The sequence below is a fragment of the Sceloporus undulatus genome, chromosome 11, assembly GCF_019175285.1.
Source record: "Sceloporus undulatus isolate JIND9_A2432 ecotype Alabama chromosome 11, SceUnd_v1.1, whole genome shotgun sequence".
Classification (NCBI taxonomy): Eukaryota; Metazoa; Chordata; class Lepidosauria; order Squamata; family Phrynosomatidae; genus Sceloporus; species Sceloporus undulatus.
In genome coordinates this window covers 1,841,346-1,861,648 of record NC_056532.1, presented here as the reverse complement: position 1 = coordinate 1,861,648, position 20,303 = coordinate 1,841,346, and the positions used below count along the sequence as shown (strand labels likewise).

At 44.0% G+C, this 20,303-nt stretch overlaps 1 protein-coding gene across 2 annotated transcripts in view; it reads right to left on the bottom strand.

Moving 5' to 3' along the window:
• Positions 1-20,303, bottom strand: part of MYBBP1A (MYB binding protein 1a) — a 56,806-nt gene that overhangs the window by 34,517 nt on the left and 1,986 nt on the right. For both annotated transcript variants that reach the window (XR_006100932.1, XM_042442525.1), the window contains exons 3-17: positions 18,169-18,252; positions 17,743-17,817; positions 17,320-17,427; positions 15,393-15,583; positions 14,044-14,211; positions 13,264-13,381; positions 11,425-11,714; positions 9,759-9,875; positions 8,861-8,986; positions 8,360-8,566; positions 6,411-6,519; positions 5,246-5,342; positions 4,407-4,561; positions 2,410-2,505; positions 1,658-1,831 (exon numbers count right to left, since the gene is read on the bottom strand). Coding sequence is in view for 1 of the 2 variants with exons in the window: in XM_042442525.1 (XP_042298459.1) it covers positions 1,658-1,831; positions 2,410-2,505; positions 4,407-4,561; positions 5,246-5,342; positions 6,411-6,519; positions 8,360-8,566; positions 8,861-8,986; positions 9,759-9,875; positions 11,425-11,714; positions 13,264-13,381; positions 14,044-14,211; positions 15,393-15,583; positions 17,320-17,427; positions 17,743-17,817; positions 18,169-18,252 (2,115 nt within the window). In the remaining variant the exon portion in view is untranslated. The remainder of the gene's footprint in view (positions 1-1,657; positions 1,832-2,409; positions 2,506-4,406; positions 4,562-5,245; positions 5,343-6,410; positions 6,520-8,359; positions 8,567-8,860; positions 8,987-9,758; positions 9,876-11,424; positions 11,715-13,263; positions 13,382-14,043; positions 14,212-15,392; positions 15,584-17,319; positions 17,428-17,742; positions 17,818-18,168; positions 18,253-20,303) is intronic.

The following is a 20,303-nucleotide window of genomic DNA, read 5'->3' as shown; positions in this document are numbered from 1 at the left end:
ACAAGTTGGAGATGTTTCCAACAAAACAGGAATCACAAGGATCTAAAAACAGCCATGCTGTTCAGACAACCAGTCAGTTTGTGAAGTTGAAGGCTTTTATGGCCAGCGTCCATAGCATTTGTGGGTTTTTCGGGCTGCGTGGCCATGTTCTAGAAGAGTTTATTCCTGATGTTTTGCCACAGATGCCCGAAAAACCCACAAAAAAACAACAGCCAGTTTCTTTATCTGCTTCTGTGGCAAGTGAGAGCAGTTAGGGGAAATGCCCAAGCGCACTGCGCATAACCAAGAAGCCAGGGATCTGGTGTATTGTGTCATCCCAAACTCTTGTGTTACTTGCCAGAAGTCTTCCACATGCTTAGAAGCTATTCAGACAAAACACCAAAACGTGGACCTTTTCACACTAGGCAGTTATAGGACTATTATTTCACTTTAACCGCATCCCATGGAATCCTGGGATTTGTAGTTTGAGGAGGCATGAGAGCTCCCTTGCCGTCAATTCTAAATGCCTCATGAAACTACTGTATTAGAAATTTAGGTAAAAAAAAAAATTACCCCAAAAATAACTCCTATTTGAAATAAGGAACCATCCCCTGGTAAAAAGCAAGAGCATAATCTGTCCTGGAAGCACTTACCCTCTATATCAGTGATGGCGAACCTATGGCACGCGTGACAGAGGTGGCACTCAGAGCCCTCTATGTGAGCACATGTGCCATCACCCCAGCCCAGAGTTTGTTACTAGAAAGCCAGAGGGATATGGCACTTTGCAATAAATAAGTGTGTTTTGGGTTGTAGTTTGGGCACTCGGCCCCTAAAAGGTTCACCATCACTGCTCTATATTCTCTCATCCATTCAGCCTTAAGAGTAAGCACATAGAGTTAGGTCTGCTGGAATTTTGCAGGTTCTTTGACATTGTTTTACTTTGCTTCATCCTTTAGATTCTTTGCTCTATGCCCCTAAGTTTTACCCTCGACTTACCCATGGGTCTTAGCAAAATCCATCATTTTGGCCCCAAAACTTGCCCTCGATTTATACATGAGGTCGACTTATAGTCAAGTATATACAATACATATCCTAGGATACCACAAGGTGTTGATATGTGTGTGTATGACCTGTATCTGTATCACAGCCAGTGTCATTGTTCCGATGCCCCAATGCCAAGTAGCCAAGTTTGTTTCTCACAATGCTTCTCTGCAGGGCCTTATGAAAAATGCAGGACATGAAAAGGACTCTGATTTCAGTCTACTCCCTCAGATGCATTTGGTCTATTTGCATGGCAGGGGGTTGGACTGGATGGCCCTTGCGGTCTCTTCCAACTCTATGATTCTATGACTCCAGGGGATTTTGGGAACTGTAAGCCAAAAAAGTAACTCTTCTGTTTGACCTCTGGACCAACCACTTAGCACTGAACGAAGCACTGTTACTGCACCGGATCCCAAAGACAAGAGAGGGCACAAACCAGAGAGAGCTTTGTCCACAGCACCAACAAATTCTGCCTTAATATTATCCCTCAGAAAAGCAAGAGGGAAGTGCATGTACATTTCTAAGCTGCAGAATACATTTTTCCTTGGGCTGAATTTGGATTCTGCCACTACAGGGGACAAAGACCCACACTGTAGGTAAGCCAGACCCAAGACCTCTGCACTTCTTACCCCCTTACCAGTGCATTGCCAGCCTGCAGAACATTCCTCAGCATGGCACGGAAGTTCTCATCCGCCTCGCCCTCAGCTTCGCTATCCGTCTCCGGAGCGTCCATCCTCGCATCGTCACTCTCGGAGTCATTGTCTTCAGAGCTGTCTTCGTCAGAAGAACTCTTTCCGCTGTCGTCGTCACTCTGCTCAGAAAGAAAGAAAATTGACATTCTTTCCTTATGTACAACTCGCGCTCTTCCTTTGGTTCAGGCTCACGGCTGGTTCATGTTACGTGGAGCAAATACTGAAGGCTAGTGGTTCACCACAGCTTGCTATCATGAGTTATTTTATCCTATGAGCTCAAAAGCTTAGGGCACATGATTCTTCCTTCACCATACTTTCTCCTTACAACAACCTCCCTATGAAGTAGGACAGGATGAAAAACAAGAGCTTTATCTGTCCTGGAAGCACTGAGTCCTCTCTATTCTCTCATCAATCTAGTCTTTAGTGTGCGCACCAACAGCGATGTTTGCTTGAATTTTTAAGTTGTTTGGTATCGTTTCCCTTTGCTTCATTCTTTACATCCTTTGTTACATGCCCTTAAGTTTTACTCTTGACTTATCCACGGCTCGTATCCAAAGCTATATTTTTGGCTCAAAAAACTGTCCTCGGCTTATACATGAGATTGACTTATAGTCGAGTATATATGGTAAACTGTATTTATGAAGGAAGCTTAGAGATCAACAGCATTGTTCACACTGAACACAACAGGAGTTATCACCTCATCTGGCAAGGGTTTCTTCTTCATCTTCTTCTGAGCTTCTTCTACCACCACTACGGCACTTTCTTCATCCTGGTCTTGCTGCGGGTCAAGAACCTTGAAGAGAACCAAAATATTTATCGGTGTAGCTATGAAACATTTGTTACAGGTATCATCTAAGTAGGTGGACTATTTTACCTGGAACATTGGAAACCATCGTTCAAGGCACCATAGTTTAAGGAGGATATTGGTAAGCAGGAATATGTCCTGAGAATGGCACCCAAGACGATCCAAGGTCTGGACGCAAAGTCCAACAAGGAACAACTTGGGGAGCAGGGTACATGTAGCTTGGAGAAGAGAGGACTAAAAGGTGACAAGATAGCTATCTTTAAATATCTGAAGGGATGTCACATATAAGACGGAGAAAGCTTGTTTTTCTGCTGCTCCAGAAACTAGACCACAAACCTATGGACTCAAATTCCACCTAAATATTAGGAAGAAGCAAGCTTGCTTTCTGCTGCTCCATAGACTAGAGCAGTGGTCCCCAAACTGTGCTCATTGAGGGTGGATGGCACTTGTGGTCTTTTCCAACTCTATGATTCGATGATTTTGGACTTCAGCTCCCAGAGTCCCAATCTATTGGCCAACATGGTTGAGGTTTCTGGGTGCTAAAGTCCAAAATCTCTTAAAAGGGCACAGTTTGGAGATCACTGGACTAGAGCATAAAGCTATGGACTGAAATTCCACCTAAATATTAAGAAGAATGTCTTTACTGTAGGAACTGTTCAACAGTGGAATAGATAGTCTTAGAGGATGGTGGGCTCTCCTTCTTGACATCGTTTAACAAATATTGGATGGACATCTTTAGGAGTGCATTAGTTGTATTTCTGCATGGCAGTTGGTTGGACAACATGGCCCATGTGCTCGCTTTCCACTCTATGATTCTTAGATTCATCTCCCTCTCACATCCACTATTTTCCCCCCTCTCATATGCACACCCATCAATGCCTAGGGAAAGGATGGGGGAAAGCCTATGTTGCTGCTGCTGTTAAACAACTGACAAGTAAGAAACCCCTGGTGAGCTACTGGAAATCACTCAGAGATTTACCACTAGATCACAATTTAGCTTCTACCCATCCTGATGTAAATGAAAAGAACAATGTCTCCATTTAGCATAGGGTGGGAATCTGGTTCAACCAGATACATATGGACTGCAGGTTCAAGCAGTCCTGACCAGTATGGGTCACAATGAGGAATGCTGGGAGTATCAGTCCAACAATTCTTGGAGGGTCACTTGATACCTACCCACTTTTGTTGGTGTGTGCCTTCAAGTAATTTCCTACTTATGGCAACCCCAAGGTGAACCTATCACTGGGTTTTCTTGGCAAGATTTGTTCAGAGGGGGTTGGCTGTACTATTGATTTACTCAAGTGTGCACAAAAATCAATGGATTAATGATATCATTAATCATCAAAGCAGCTTTTCTGGAACACTGCAGATCATTTATTGTATATACTCATGTATCAGTCTAGAAATTTAGGTTAAAAAATTGACCCAAAAAACCTGAGTCAACTTATCCATGGGTCAATGTAAGTACTGTAGTTTATGAGTTTAATCTGCCCTGGAGGTACTGACACCCTTCTAGTCCCTCATCTGTCCAGCCTTTAGCATGAGCACAAATAGTTACGCCTGCTGGAATTTTGTATGTTGGTTGGCATTGTTTTCCTTTGCTTTGTCATTTACATCCTTCATTACATGTCTCTAAGTTTTACCCCGACTTATCTACGGGTCATATCAAAATCCTTAATTTTGGTCCCAAAATCTGCCCTCGACTTATAGATGAGGTTGACTTATAGCTGAGTATATATGGTAATTTTAGCTTCTATAAGGTATAAAAGCCAACTGTTGGGGCTGAAGGGAGTTGTAGTCGAAAACAACATGTGGGGGGGTACCATTTTGGGAGGAGGCTAGAAGTAGTTACAGTAGTTACAGAGCAGCAACATAAAAGGGTAACTCACATCCAGAATCAGCTGCAGGGCAGCCTCCGTCATGTGTTGACACACAAGTGCAAACACGCTTTTGCAGACCCGCCGGATCAGTGCGCTGGACTGGGCGAGAAGGGAGAGGAGAACTTCCACAATCACCTCCACCCATTCAGGCTCTTCTTCGCCACCTGAGAAGGAAGAAACAAAAGCCTGAGCACCCAGAGAGGAGCCCTCTCCAACCCAGGGTCCTCCAGATATGTCAGACTCCTTAATCCCCAGAATCCTATAGGGATTCTAGGCACCTCAGACCGACGCATCTGGAGTGCACCAGGTGAAGGGAAACTAGAAGTGCAGAAATGTCATAGTCATTGGGAAAAAACCAGACATTTGGGGGGAAATGGCAAAATACAATATTAGCACTATTGCTATATAGAGTTCTATTTAGCTTTGTTGTATTTTGAGATGGCCCATGGGCTAATCAATAAACATTGATTGATATTAGCACCCTTTACTGGCCGAAAGCCACCACTTTTTCCCCAGGCCTTTGCATCTCTAGACCATCAGTGTGCAAAGGGATTTTGTAGAACATATGAGAAATAGATGTGTTAGTCTGGAAAATCATTAAGCAAAGGGATATTGAGACTAACTGAAAGGAGAGGAGTTGGTAACATGACCTTCTGTAGACCTGAGCTTACATCCTCAGATGCATGAAGAAGTAGTCTCAGGTTTACGAAGGCACATGCTACCAACTCCGCTCTTTCAGATTATCTCAAAGGTGCTGCAATATCCCTTTCCTTGATGATTTTCCAAACTAACATGGCTATGTCTTTGATCTCTATTAAAGACTGATATAAGACTGGAGGAGAACTCACTGGCTGAAGCTGACGTCTTCTTCTTGTGCTTCTCCTCGAAGGCCCTCTTGGTGCAATTCTGGAGGTCATTCAGGAGGTTCACACACTCAGCAGGAGACTATTTAGGTGCAGAGGCAAGGAGAAGAGCCAATAAGACACTGGAATCAAATACTATTACAATACTTCAACCACATGTGTGTTTAATGAATCACATACCTGCCTTTTGGGAGCTAAGAGTAAGAAAGCAATCTGGATCTAAACCTGTTTGTTATTATTCATAAGGGATAAAACCTCATCAAGGGAGGAAGGAAAGGAGACATGCCTCCCAGACGCCATGCATTTGGTCACAAGCAGATGGTTATGGTAGGAGAACCCCTCACTGCAAAGATACGGCATGAACAGCAAAGGAAATAGGAATTGACATGGTTGGAAGTTAGGATGAAGAAGATCCCAAGGAGATGGCATCTCTGGCTGGACAGAAAGGATGGCCAAGGACATGGTCGAAGTGTCCAAAATGACTTGCCCAATCCCTCCACTTGAAGAATAGTCTTTGGAAACAAGGAGAAGAACGAGGTCTTATTCTTCTCCTTCCCACCATACAAACCTTTATCATAGATTCAAAAATTCTAGGACAGAGGCAGCTGCCTTACAGTGAGCTGGATGGAGCCTTGGTCCATTTAACCCAATATTGTTGACACTGAATGGCAGCCATGGCTCTTTGGGTTTTCGGTGGGATCCTTTTCCTAGCCCTACCTGGAAATCCCTTTCTAGCACTAACCAAGCCTGGTCCTGTGTAATTTCCAAAACCAAGTAAGTCCAAATGTGTTTAGGATGCTGTTGCACCCATTTCAGGGAGGTACAATGTGGCCAATGAAGGAGGTCTAGGAAGAAGAACGGCTCCGTTTGACTAAAACATGCAGTGCTTCTTTTAGATACCTGCACACCATTCCCTGCTCACTGGTTGTTTTGGTCCACCTCACATTTAAGATTATTCAGAAACACAGAAAGCTACCTAATGCTCACTCTTTCCTAACCCTCCCTGCAATCCTTAGATCCAGGTATTAACCAGGCCTGACCCCACTTAACTTCCAAAATCAGACGCCATCTGTTCAGAGAAGGAAGGCAGTTCGTGGCAGATTTCAAAGCAACGTTCAAAGGAACACATTCCCAGCACGACTGGCATTACCTTGAAGAGGTGAATGCCAACTAACAGCAGCAGGTGCTGGAAGGCAGTGGTCTTCAAGGTGAGGCCTTTCTGCTCTCTCCTCCGCAGGGCTTCCACCGTCTGCAGCATTCTGCAACCAGAGAAGAGGGGCAGAGGAACTGTTCAAAGACTGTTCACATCAGTTCATATTACAAAATTCACATCGCAACGGTGGATTTATTCCATTTCAGTGCCAGCCTTTGGCAATGATTCCCGAGGAAGTGGATGAGTAATGTGTAAAACAAAGAAAGAACAACCAAAGAAGCAGCACCCAACCCACAAGACAAACAGTGCAAAAATACATAAAATAGGGAGATTTGTTGTTGTTGTTGTTATTGTCATTGTTTAAGTAGCTGGACGACCGCAGGAGGTCTAGAAACAGCCTCATCCCTTCTTCAACTCCCTCTCCCAACCATGACTCTTAAGGGCCTCACTTGCTCCATTTTGTGGAACCAGTCATTCACTTCTGGCTTTGAGGAAAAGGCTATTTCTTCAGTGATGAGACACGATGGGGGAGAAAAGCATTAAAATGGATAACCAAGTCCCCTACAGATTTTGGGGGGCATGACTGTCCATTCTTCACAAAGAAGATCTTGGGTTACGTATGGTAATATAATGATAAAGCAAGAGCAGAAGGTCTATGACTAGACTGGTTCCATTATTTGCAAATACAACAAGATTATAAAAAGGATATGCTTAAAAATGGAATAGAGATGCCCCAAAGGGGGCACAATCCACAGGTTTGAGAACCGATGCGCTAAAGGGAGGCATCTGAAAACAGCACTGTGAAAACCCAACTACGCATCATGCCCTCTGGCTGGGAAAGCAGGGTCGAATGACAACAATACTGGAAGAAATGCAACAGAACATATAAAAACAGCAATGGGAGAAGGAGAGACAGAACTAGAAAGGATAGAGGGCACCCACTCTCATTTCTGGGTTCATGCCAACATGGATGTTTTAAAACATCCCCAGAAATTAATGTCGTAGCCACTCATATAAGTCAACAGAAAAATCCAGGTATAGGACCCGGCATCAGTGCATCCACAACCCTCTCCCCATCCAAAACCAAAAGGCCTAAATGGAAAAACACCACAAAATGGACAGGGCAACATAACGGAAAGCAGACTTCTAGGATGATACTTGTGGCTGGCTTTGGGGTCAAAATATTGCCCTAGACCAGAGTAGGCAAAGACCATATGTGGCCCCAAGGATGGTCCTGCGGCCCTTGACACTTCTAGAATGGTCAGAGCAACTATTTTCTGGCCAAAAGAGTGTAAACTGCTGTTCCTAGAAACCTCCAGGTGCAACAAAACACCTTTTAAATAGAATGGAAGGCCTCCTTGCATTGTTTAACATCAAATACATTTGTCCCTCCATATACGCAAGGGTTAGGAGCACAAGACCCCCGTGAATATGAAAAAACCACAAATAACAAAAACACCATGTTTTTACCTAAGAGGATATCACTCTAGGAATCTCTAGGTCCTCCAGGACAACTCTGTGGTCAACATCCACTGACCACAGAACTGCGCTGGAAGAGCAACAAAGGCCTAGTAGAACATTCTCTCTAGGAATCTCTAGGTCTTTCAGGGCAACTTTTAGTTAAAGTTGACCATAGAGTTTCACTGGAGGACCTAGAGATTCCTAGAGAAAGAACATATTAATCAAATCTGTGAATAATCAAAGCCACAAATTTCAAAATCGCAAATATGGAGGGATGAGTGTATACTCATTTTTAAGAACCTGAAGGCATTCTGCAGCCACTTAAGGTCTTTCACTTAATTTTATCTCATTTTTGAGCAGCCCCAGGAGGGTCCCATGGCATAAAAACAGACCCTGGACCTGCTGCAGTTTCCCATTCGCTCCCCAGTCCTCAAAACGATCCCATTCCTGTCTTCCATAGTTGGGACCCAGCAAGTGTCTCTTACCGGTCCCAGGCAAACTGCTCCTCCTCGCTGAACGGGGCCACTGCTTCAACATGCTTCTTGTCCGAAAGGAGAGTGTTGGCATACTGGACAGCCAGGTAGATCCACGGCTCCCCATTGGCAGTCAAGCCATGGAGATGCTTCTTCCGCATTTCTTCTGCCTCAACCGATTCCCCCAGGGCTGGCATTGTGTTCAGGTGCTGAAGCAAACTGAGGAGTAAGTTGCAGACAGGAAGAGAGATGTAATACAGCCGGACTGTAAAATGGAAACAAATTAATCCTTCCCCACTACCAGGAATGCATCTGTTCTAGGTTCTGTCCTGCCACTCCCAACAAGGAATATCGTACTTCTCCACCACCGCCATTTTTTTACTACTGCAATAACCATAATCTATATGGGAATCAACTTGGGCATCATCGCCACTCTTGGACTCAACAGACAGCTATGGACAAGATGCTCTAGCCTAGCCACCAAGCCAGTTAGTAAGACAGCAAAGCTGATACCTGAAAAATGAGTCCGCAGTAACCGTGCGAGATGGTGCACTTAGCGGCACTGACGGGATAGCTGCTGTCTCTGATATCTTGGAGGTTGGTTTCTTGGTCTTGAAAAATGCATGGAAGAAGCAGAACCTGGAAGAGCAATGCAGAGACGTCTTAATACAGGTTGCTAAAGAAATGGGCCTTGCCCAGACACTGACAACTCTAGACCTAGAAAGAACCCCTGGACCAGCATAAGCCACATCTATGGGACACATCCACTTGGAGATATGCTCCAAGCGTAAGCCACATCTAGGGGACACATCCACTTGGAGATATGCTCCAAGCGTAAGCCACACCTAGGGGACACATCCACTTGGAGATATGCTCCAAGCATAAGCAACATCTAGGGGACACATCCACTTGGAGATATGCTCCAAGCATAAGCAACATCTAGGGGACACATCCACTTGCCAAAGTTACTGCTGTAGCCATCTCAGGATGTTTCCTTCAATAATCTGGTTATAAGAACCATGTAACTTCCCTGTTGGGGCCCTGGTGGCACAGTGGTTAAATGCCACAATGTTGTGAGTCCGATCCCAAGCTTCCAAGCTTGACTCAGCCTTCCATCCTTTCGCAGGCCGGTAAAATTAGTGCCCAGCTTGTTGGGGGCAATTGCTTACAGAGTGTGAACCACTTACTTTGGTTTCTCTTAAGATCATAAGAGTCATTTATTGCTGTCACAGGGAAGCCAGGCCCAATGAGCAGATTCTGGATAATATAATGGCTTGTAGGTAACTATACATTTCCTTTTGGCTATACAGAGTGCAGCATTTGGTATAAGGGACATCAGCTACTTTATATATTAAACTAATACTCAGGACGAAGAAGGTGGAAGTTATGACTGATATCTTGTTCTTCTTACCTGGCAATGTCAGCCACAAACTCTTCTTCCCTCTTTATCTGTGGATTTTCGGCTATCCCAACCAGACGGGCTATGAGCCATTTCCTCAGCCGTGTCACACAGTGCTCCGTCAATTCACTGTACCAACAGAAAACAATGAATATTGAAAACACAGACACCCACCTTGCATCTTGTAGGAATTACATACACATTGGGAACATCTCTTTCCTATACTGGGATGAGAAAAGTGAGGCCCTGCAGATTTTATTACAATTCTCAGCAACCCTAGCAAGGACAGCCAAGTCAGGAATACTGGGAGTTGCAGTTTGGCAACATCTAGATAGCGCACAATTCCTACCCCAGGTCTATATAAGGAAATCATGATCCAACACCCTTGTTTCACAGCAACAGGATTCCACACAACACCACACTTCTCCAGTCTCATGCCCAAAAGGGCTGATGCAGCGAATGTAAGGTTTGGATTGGGAAGAGCAGGGATGAGGAGCATGGATCCTTTGCAAATGCTGTTGGACTATAATTCTGGTCCTCTCTATTGGCTATGATGGCTGGGGCTAATGGGAGCTGTAGTCCAACAACCTTCAGAGCAGGGCTTAAAAGGAATGCAGTTACCTATGCGCTGGTTAACTTTTAAAAAAAGTAAATAGGCTGTAACAAAATTACATTTCAAAAGCAACACAGTAAGTAGTCCTTAAGACTGAAGTGTGGCTTTGGCGCCGCTTCCAGCCTCTTAGGATGCATGCAGCATTGAAACAGCATACCTCCAAAGTGACCTGAAGCAGCTTTATTTTGGCCTGTCTGTTCAGGCCCAAAGTCAACAATTAAGAGGGGAACGGTTAGAACTTGCAAACCTCTCCTCTTAGCTTTCCATCACAGAGGTCTTCTTGTTGTTGTTGCTTTAAATAAGAGCAACATCCAATGGTGTGAGCTATGCTTCCAGGGTTCAGTTCTGAACCATATACACAATACTGTACACTACTCTGAACACAGAAGGAAGAACAGAAGAAAAAGTATTAAAAAGGAGATCATCACCCAGTGTCTGTTGCTGGGTAGCAATTCATTCTTTTGCATTTGCAGTGTGGGCTTGAATCCTGGGATCTTACGCTCTTTGAGGAAGAGTGCAGCTCAGGGGGAGAGGAACTCCCTATATGTAGAAGGTCTTACATTCAACCCTACAGTATATCCAGATGGGAGTGTGTAAGACTAATCTGAAAGCCTGGAAATGTCCTGCCTGTAGACAAGGAATGGACAAACTACAAGAGTCCAGGGACCAACTTTAAACAGAGGCTGGATGGCCATCTGTCAGGGATGCTTTGATGGAGATTTCCTGCATGCCAGAATGAGGTTGGACTGGATGGTCCTTGTGGTCTCTTCCAACTCTATGTTTCTATGATTCATAAAAACAAAAATCATATATCCCATCTCATTCAAACCTTCCTTGTACCTTCCTTATACCAATTCATATTAGGTTCTCTTTTCTAGCTTACCTTTTAATCTATCAAAATAAATGCCTTGTCCTTAAATCTACCTTTAAGTACAGTATATAGAAATTAACTCTGGTGCACAAACAACTGGATAAGCCGACTGATATGGCCAGGAACCCAGCAAGAACCTTGGAAGAACTACAGATCTGGTAATAGCCAAACTCCACATCCCAAGTGAGACTCGCCTGTTCTTTTTCTTCTCATTCTGCTGCTGCCGCTTAGTAGCAAACTCCACGCAGCTGTCTAGGTCCGGAGTGAGAAACATGCTTTTGAGCCAGCTGATGTAGTTTAGCAGCGCGTCAGGAAGCAAATGCCTCACCACTTTCCAGAAGCTGGGTACAACGGGATAGCCGTGGTTGGTGAGGGTGGAGAAGCCGATCATGACTGCCAGCTGCTTCTTGGGGTCGCTGCATCCCTCCAGGAATGAGCCAACCAAGGCTTCCATCTCTGGGGCAAACTTAAATCTATTGGGGAGCTGAAACACAGAGGCAACAGAAGAGCAGCTATAACCCATGCTTTGCATGAGAACATCCCTATAAAACCCTATAGATAATTTATACAATATATAATACACTCGTGCCTCTATATTCGCTAGGGTTAGGGGCCCAAGACCCCCTTGAATATGGAAAAACCACACCATGTTTTTATCTAAGAGGACACCTCTCTAGGAATCTCTAAGTCCTCCAGCGCAACTCTGTGATCAACATCCGACAGACACTGACCATGGAGTTGCGATGGAGGAGCTACAAATGCCTAGTAAGTATTCTCTCTAGGAATCTGTAGGTGCAACTTTTAGTTAAAGTTGACCATAGAGTTGCACTGGAGGACCTAGATCTTCCTAGAGAGAACATATTAATCAAATCCGTGAATAATCAAAGCCGCAAATATCAAAGCCGCAAATATGGAGGGATGAGTGTCTATATAATACTCTCAGACTATGGAATTTTCACTCTAAGAATGTTAGGGATGCTCCCCTTCTTACTCTCCTTTCACCAACCAGTGAAAGGATAATTTAAGAGCTATTTTGTATATAATAATAATAATAATAATAATAATAATAATAATAATAATAGCAGCAAGGCATTCAGGTCAGTTCTTAAAAGGCTGTTGGTATGGGAAAGTTATCTATCTATCTATCTATCTATCTATCTATCTATCTATCTATCTCTGTCTGTCTGTCTGTCTGTCTATCTATCTATCTATCTCTATCTGTCTGTCTGTCTATCTATCTATCTATCTATCTATCTATCTATCTATCTATCTATCTATCTATCTATCTATCTATCTATCCATCCATCCATCCATCCATCTATCTATCAAACTTTCCCATACCAACAGGCATTTAAGAACTGACCTGGATGCCTAATCTACTAATTTCAGGCAAGAGTAGATGGAAATAATTATGGTTCCAACCCTGACTGAGTTGCAACAAGTCATGCCAGAGACCATATTTGTCCATCATGCCAGCCATGCCCAGAGGCCTCCCAAAACCAGGCACAAGCTGCTGCCCAAATTATGGGGTTTTAATTGGTTTTGTTTTAAAGACAGAATCATCCCAAACTCACTTCCAACTGTGGACCCATGGTCACATATTCCCCCATTCTATATGCAAAAAACACATACAGTGGTCCCTCCACATTCGCTGGGGTTAAGGCTAAAGGACCCCCGTGAATGTGGAAAAACCACAAATTAAAAGACACTATTTTTTACCTATGAAACCAACTCTCTAGAAATCTCCAGGTCCTCCAGTGTAGCTCTATGGTCAACATTGCTAGAAGTTGTTCACAGAATCATGCTGGAGGACCTACAAATGCCTAGAGAAGTGGTTATCTCTAGGAACATATAAGGTTCTCCAGCACAACTCTATGGTCAACTTCCAGCAGAATTGCACTGGAGGATTTAGAGATTCCTAGAGAGAACATATTAATCCAAACCTCAACAATCAAATCTGCAAAAGTCAAAGTTGCTAATATGGAGGGCCAACGGTATATGGCGCATCTGCCACAGATCTTTTAGTCGCCTACCTTAGCTGACACAACATGGATCCCATAGTGACGCATAACCTCCCCTTGAAGAATCGTCTTTAGCTGGCTGAGAGACAAGAGTGGGAAAGCGCTGCCCAGCAAACGATAGCACATATAACTAGGAAAGAACAAAAGGCAGAGGAGTTTTAAAAGGTCTTCTTCAAGCTAAACATACGGCAGCTCCCTAAGTCACCCTTCATATGGCTTGAAAGGTTCCCAGACCTTGCAAGCTTCTGGAGCTGTGGTATCCAGAACTGGACATAGCATTCCAGGGAAGATCTGACTGAGCAAAGCTACTTCCCTTGATCTGGACATTATGCTCCTGTTGATGCAGCCCAGAACTGCATTGGCTTTTTTGGCTGCTGCATTACGCTGTTGCCTCATGTTTAGCTTCTGGTCCTCTATTTGTCACATGTATTGCTTTCAATTCAGGTGTCGCTCATTTTGTATTTGTGCATTTCACTTTTTTAGCCTAGATCAGTGATGGCGAACCTATGGCACGCGTGCCAGAGGTGGCACTCAGAGCCCTCTCTCTGGGCACATGTACCATCACTCCAGCACAGAGTTTGCTAGAGTTTGTTACTAGAAAGCCAGAGGGACATGGCACTTTGCAATAAATAAGTGGGTTTGGGGTTACAGTTTGGGCACTCGGCCTCTAAAAGGTTCACCATCACTGGCCTAGATGCACTAATCCCTGCTGAAATTCATTTTGTCAGCTTTGAATTTCACAGCAGAGAGAGAGAGAGAGCGCATAACAAAGACTTAGGCTTTCCAACCAACCTGCAGGGTCCGGTATTATCTGTGAGCAACCCTTTCTCTACAGCTTCTTCCCAAAACAGCTCAAAGGTGCCTTCCTTCAGAGAAACCTTCATCAAGTCCAAGCCAACAGTTGGAAGAACCCGATCCTTCCTTTCAGTCTTTGCAGCCATCTTCAAAACCTCCACCAACCTAGAGAGAAGAACAAAATGAAGAATGAATTCTTACCCTCATTTTTCAGGTCACCTCTACTGCCTTTGGAAAAGAAAAAAGTAGTAAGGATCACAGCCAAGAGAAACAGAAACATGTACTGCAGAAAAAGAAAAGGGTTAGAGGTTGGCTATGAGACCAAATAAGTTAAAGCCATGCCAAAGGAACAGTATTCTGATTCAAGGGGAAAAAATTAAAGTTATTAAGCTCTTAGAGGCTCTTAAAAATAGATGTTATTAAGCTGCACGGAACAATTCAGCTCAGTTGTTTCACATGATCATGGATTTGCTGCAATGTGGTCCAGAAGAGAACGTAAGCCACTCAAAACAGCTTGCTGCAAAGAATTTGCGCACCATGTTGCAGATACATTAGCTCAGGTTCACTCTCACTTAGATGCCTGAGCTGAGAGTTCATTTGGATGTAACCATGGCTCTTGCTTGTCCAGTGTTGGTGGATACTTTTCAGTGTCCAATTTTATGTACACTGGACCATCAGAAAGGAAAGGTGCCTCTATTTCAGCCACTCATGTGTACAATTTTGCAGTGTTACACATTTCGGAATTCCAGATATGGGAGACCCAACCTGTATAAACCACACAGTGTATGTTTGCTGTGGTGCCAAACTGCCCATGTTCACATCTGGACCGACACTGTGTTGTTAAATAAACCGATATCTTCAATTCAATATGCCTCTGCTGTTGAATTCAAAACTGGGCAAATTCCACTTTCAAGTGACACCACCACATGCTGTTGTGCCCTTTTACAAACAGCAAAGGGTGTGTGCGCGCGCCATTATTCACCACAAACACCACCAGCCCATATGACCCTTTCTGACACAACCAGAAGTTGTGAAGTCAAAGGCTTTCATGGCTGGCATCCATAGTTTTTTGTGGGTTTTTCAGGCTATGTGGCCATGTTTCAGAAGAGTTTGTTCCTGAAGTTTTGCCAGCATCTCTGGCTGCCATCTTCAGAGAATCTTTTCATAAAACATTGGCGGCATTCTGAGGTTTCAGGAGCCACAAAATAGGGTCTCTTGAGTCACCCTTTTCCCACCTCTGCTCTAATGGAAACAAAACAAAACAGCCTGCAATCTGCTCTTTCCTGCCACCATCACAATAACTGAAAAGTGACCTGCGTTTACGTCTGAGTCCCTGGCCAACTTACCGAGGAATATTCTCCTCTGTGACAACAGCAGATGTACCTAAGAGCACCTTCAGTTTCTCTGGCCGGAGAACTCTTGGAAACCTCTGGATGCCCACCAACAAGAGGTAGAGCTGCCCTGGGGTGCTGAAGGCCTCGGTCAGGTCATCTTCCAGGATGCTGAAGAGGACCTCTTCAAACACAGCTTCTGGAATCTAAGAACACCAGAGAGAAGTCAGCTATGATCTGGTATTGAATTCATGTTATTAAAATGCTTCTGTTCCAGACCAAGGGGTTTGGAGGGGTTGAGGGCATAAAAAGCAGCATTGGGGAATGAATGGAGCCATAGGGTTACACTTTGCCAACCACTAGTTCAGCAGAACAAACATTCTTCAAATGATAAATGTCAACTGACATGAGTCAGTTTGGGGAAGAAAGCTGGGATATAACTCTATTATTACTATTACACTCATCCATCCACATTCTCTGGAGTCAGGGGCACAGGATCCCCGTGAATGTGGAAAAACCACAAATAACAAAAACACCATGTTTTTACCTGCGAGAACACCTCTCTAGGAATCTCTAGGTCCTCCAATGCAACTCTGTGGTCAACATCTGCCAGACATTGACCATAGAATTGCACCGGAGGAGCTACAAAGGCCTAGTGGAGTGGTCTCTCTAGGAATCCCTAGGTCCTTCAGTGTGACCTTTGGCTAAGGTTGACCATAGAGTTACACTGGAGGACCTAGATATTCCTAGAGAGAAGATATTAACAACATCCATGAATAATCAAATCTGCAGAAGTCAAAGCCGCAAATGTGGAGGGACGAGATCTTACTTTATATCCTTGCTTCATAGAATCATAGAGTTGGAAGAGACCCCAAGGGCCATCCAGTCCAACCCCTTTCTGCCATGCAGGAACTCTCAATCAAAGCATCCCCAACAGATGGCCATCAAGCCTCTGTTTAAGGACCTCTAGGAAGAAGACTCCACTACACTCCGAGGAAGGAGTGTGTTCCACTGTTTAACTGTTTACGACAGTTAAAACAAACATAGCTAAAAATTCATAGCATACGCAAGTTTAAAATATAATTAAACTATCAAAAATTAAAACCAGTTAAACACATGAGACAATAAATAGGTAATTCAACACATTAGGCCTCTTCTCCCTAAGCTATCAGTGCTCAAAAGCTTGTTACAGCAAAGAGGTCTTCTCCTGCTTGTGGAAAGACAGTAAGGAAACTGCCAGCCTAAACTATCTAGGAAGGGACTTCCAGAAATTGGGGGCTACCACTGATAAGGCCTTGTCTCATGTTCTCACAGATGTGCCAGTGAGGATAGCGATACAGAGAGAAATGTGTCTCCCAAAGACGTCAGAACCAGAACAGGCTCAATAGTTACTAGTTACTCCCCAATTTTTTCTGACTCATTTGGAGGATCTCTTCAGAAGAGACCCCAATGTAGGTAGGTTCATATGTGAGAATATAGTTCTTAACCTGGTCCTCAGCTGCTAAAGGTCATAACCAGCATTTTGAATTGTGACCAGATATAGACACAACAGTTGCAGCAAGGTGTTGCAACCAAAGTTATGCACTCCCTGGAGCCAGCCCCAGGTTAGCAATCTGGCAGCAGCATAAACAAATACTAGAATGAACTACAAAGCTAAGGCCTATTACAGACAGCCAAAATAAAGCTGCTTCGGGTCTCTCTGGAGGTATGCTATTTAAATGATGCCTGGGTCCTAAGAGTCCAGAGGTCACATAAAAGCCACACTCCATTCCTAAGCACTGGAGGGCAGCTTTGGTGCAGCTTCCGGATTCTTAGGATGCATGCATCATTTAAACAGCATACCTCCAAAGAGACCCCAAGCAGCTTTATTTTGGCAGTCTGGAACAGGCCTAAGTATGTTTTTAAGAGGCCTCTTTTTGCAATCTTCTTGTCGTCTACCTACCTCAGTGACAATGTCAGCCAGCGTCTTCCGAGGGAGATCTTTCAGGTGGGCATGATGCTCCGAAAGGCTCTGGAGGACTTGGACACACTCCAGGAGGGCCTTTGACTCCTAAGATGTTCAAGAGAAATATATGAGGATACTGAGCTGGGTAGGAGCCAAAAAGCTAAGGAAAAAGGCATGCTTTAGTAGGCGAGGTCCAAAATCCTACATTTCTTCAAACAGAATAACGCAGGAGGCATCTGCCAAAAGACAGAACTAAGCTGCTACCATCAATAGCAACAAACAGGAGGAGAAAGTGGCCACCCTGAGCCATTCAATTAATCACTGCCTGTCTCTTGAGAATCCTCAGAGCTTACACATCACACCATTCAAGTTTTGGGAAGGGGGGACAGACCTAAACATTACAGCTGCATTGCGCTTTACCTTTGCAAGACGTCCAGACTGGAAAAGAGCCAGTACTCCAAAAAAGTTTCCAAACAGAGCATTTCTAAAGAGCTTCTGAAATGACAAGGGGGAAAAAAACATCAGTTACAAACTGGGCAAGGCAACAACATCCTGTGAAGGACTCCCAGACTGCAAATACAGTCATTTAAGGGGAGAATGACCCCGTCTAAGACCGGCTGACGTATCCTTATACCTGGGTTAGTGGGTCCGACAGGAGCTGAAAGCAAGATTGCACCGGACATTGCTAATAAAGGGAAAGACAGACTGGTATTGACTGTTTGGCTGTGCTGGGTACAAGCTCAGGACCAGTTTGGAGATGAGCTGCACACCTGCTTTCACCCTACAAATCCTGTAGTTTATCCCAGTCATGAAATGTCAAACCCAAATCCCACCTCCTCATCTTACCTTCTTCACTTTGGAAAGGTTGTATTTCTCCTTTATTTGTTCCAGGGCTGTGAGGAGGGGAATCTCCTCAAACGCTTGCAATACCTAGCGGGAAAGACACAAAGGAAGAGGACACACATAACCATACTGACACCAGAGGATGCAATAATCTCCATTTATCTATGTAGCCTGGAAGGAAGCAACTACTGTATACAGTGAAAATCTAATCCAGTGATGGATAAGCCCTGGAGTTCATTCCCTACTCCAAGACCCATCCCTCACCTGGAAACTGAAACCAGAAATGGTCTGAAGAAGTCTTAAATCCCAGCAAGGGAATCCACAAAGGACATGGAGCTGCAAATATGAATGTGAGGGCGATGTGAGGCCCACAAGCATGTAGTGTCTATGCTTGCTCTAGTGCAAGTCCTGAACCTTTCTCACCAAACTGAATGCAACCTTCTATTCAGCCTTCATTAGTCTCAGCTGCATCTCCACACTGTTTGCCAGCACCTTTGCAGCCAACAACTACCCATTGCCATCTCATCACTTTGCTCACTAGTTCCAGCACATGCTTCTTGCTCTTGCTTTTATCATCCAAGCCCGGCACATCCTTACCTCGATGGTTCTAGCTCCGATATCTCAAGACTTCAGAGCTAGCACCCAAGTCATTTTGCTGCCTGAGATGCAGAGCATAGCACGGCTTTTCCTTGAAAGACGTAGTAAAATGATACCCAGATGCAGCCAAGTTATTTTTGCACACAAAGCCAAGAACAGTGCCAAGGTGTCTATCCATCTCTTTGGCAATAAAAAGGTGGTGATATCAAAACAAGGACTAACCATTTGTTTTGTTTTCACAACACACAATCTACTAGCTCAGGCAGCAACCAGCATGCTGCAATCTGGGATACTGGGAACTTCAATCCTAACATCTCCAAGCTCTGCTTTTGGGATGACCTGGGTCTCCCTTTGCTATCCTTATAAGGTAAGTTTTCTGCTTTTAATAGTGTGTCCAAATGCGCCAGTATAACTGGAGTGAGGCTTTTGTTGTTGTGTCCCTTCGAGTCATTTCTGACTTACGGCAATCCTAAGAAGAACCAACCACAGGGTTTTGAGGTTTGTTCTTGCCTTCCTCTGAGGCTGAGAGTGTGTGACTTCCCCAAGATCACCTACTAGATTTCATGGCTGAGGGTTTTTGACCCCTGGAGTCGCCAAGAGGCATGGAAATGCCATCCACACTACCCAGAGAGCATTTGGGGGCATTTCATTATCCCTGTGGGCCACAAAAGCAGCCCTAAGGGGCTGGGGTTTACCCACCTTTGCTCTAAGGGAAAACTTAAGGTATATAGGAGAAGCTGTAATATAGGTGGTCCCATATTCCTAGTCCCATGGCCATCCAGTGAGTGTTATGAATGACTGAGAATTTCACATCTCTCCTGTCCTAGTACAATAGTCTTTCCAAGGACCAGCTCCAGGTCTGAAGTAGTCTTTGGTGCCCCACTTGGGACTCCTGGATTCGCAGCTCAGCCTCATAGCCTCAGTCAGAAATCCTGTTCATTCAACATATTACAAAACTCCCATAATCCCCAGCCAGTGGGTAATGGTCTTGCTATGAATTCTACCTCTCAGAATCACAGAGCTGGAAGAGACTACAAGAGCCATCCAATTCAGCCCCATTCTGCCATGCAGGAACTCTCAATCAAAGCATCCCCATTGACAGATGGCCATCCATTATATAAAACACATAAAATAAAACGCAGATAATAGCATTATATACATACTGATCGTTTTCTAGGACATGACTGTAACCCAACAAAATAACAATATTCATCATTCTTAATAAAATAAAACTTATTTCTTCCTTCTGACTCTTAACCTATAATGCTTTTTACTTTCCGTTGTTGCTTATGTCATCCTATCAACACCGTTCTATAAGTTGCAAAAGGTTCTCAGTGGATCTGCCTATTAAAAACTACAAAATGTCAAGGGAGAAAGTTGAAACAAAATAAAGGAAAAGGCAAATAGAAAGTAAAATACTGTTCTTATGTTGAGTTTGAGATTGTCATATATATATATACAGTATATATATATATATATATATATATATATATGACAGTTTCCCATTTCATTGCAAAGCACTGTATTATCAGACCTTGCCC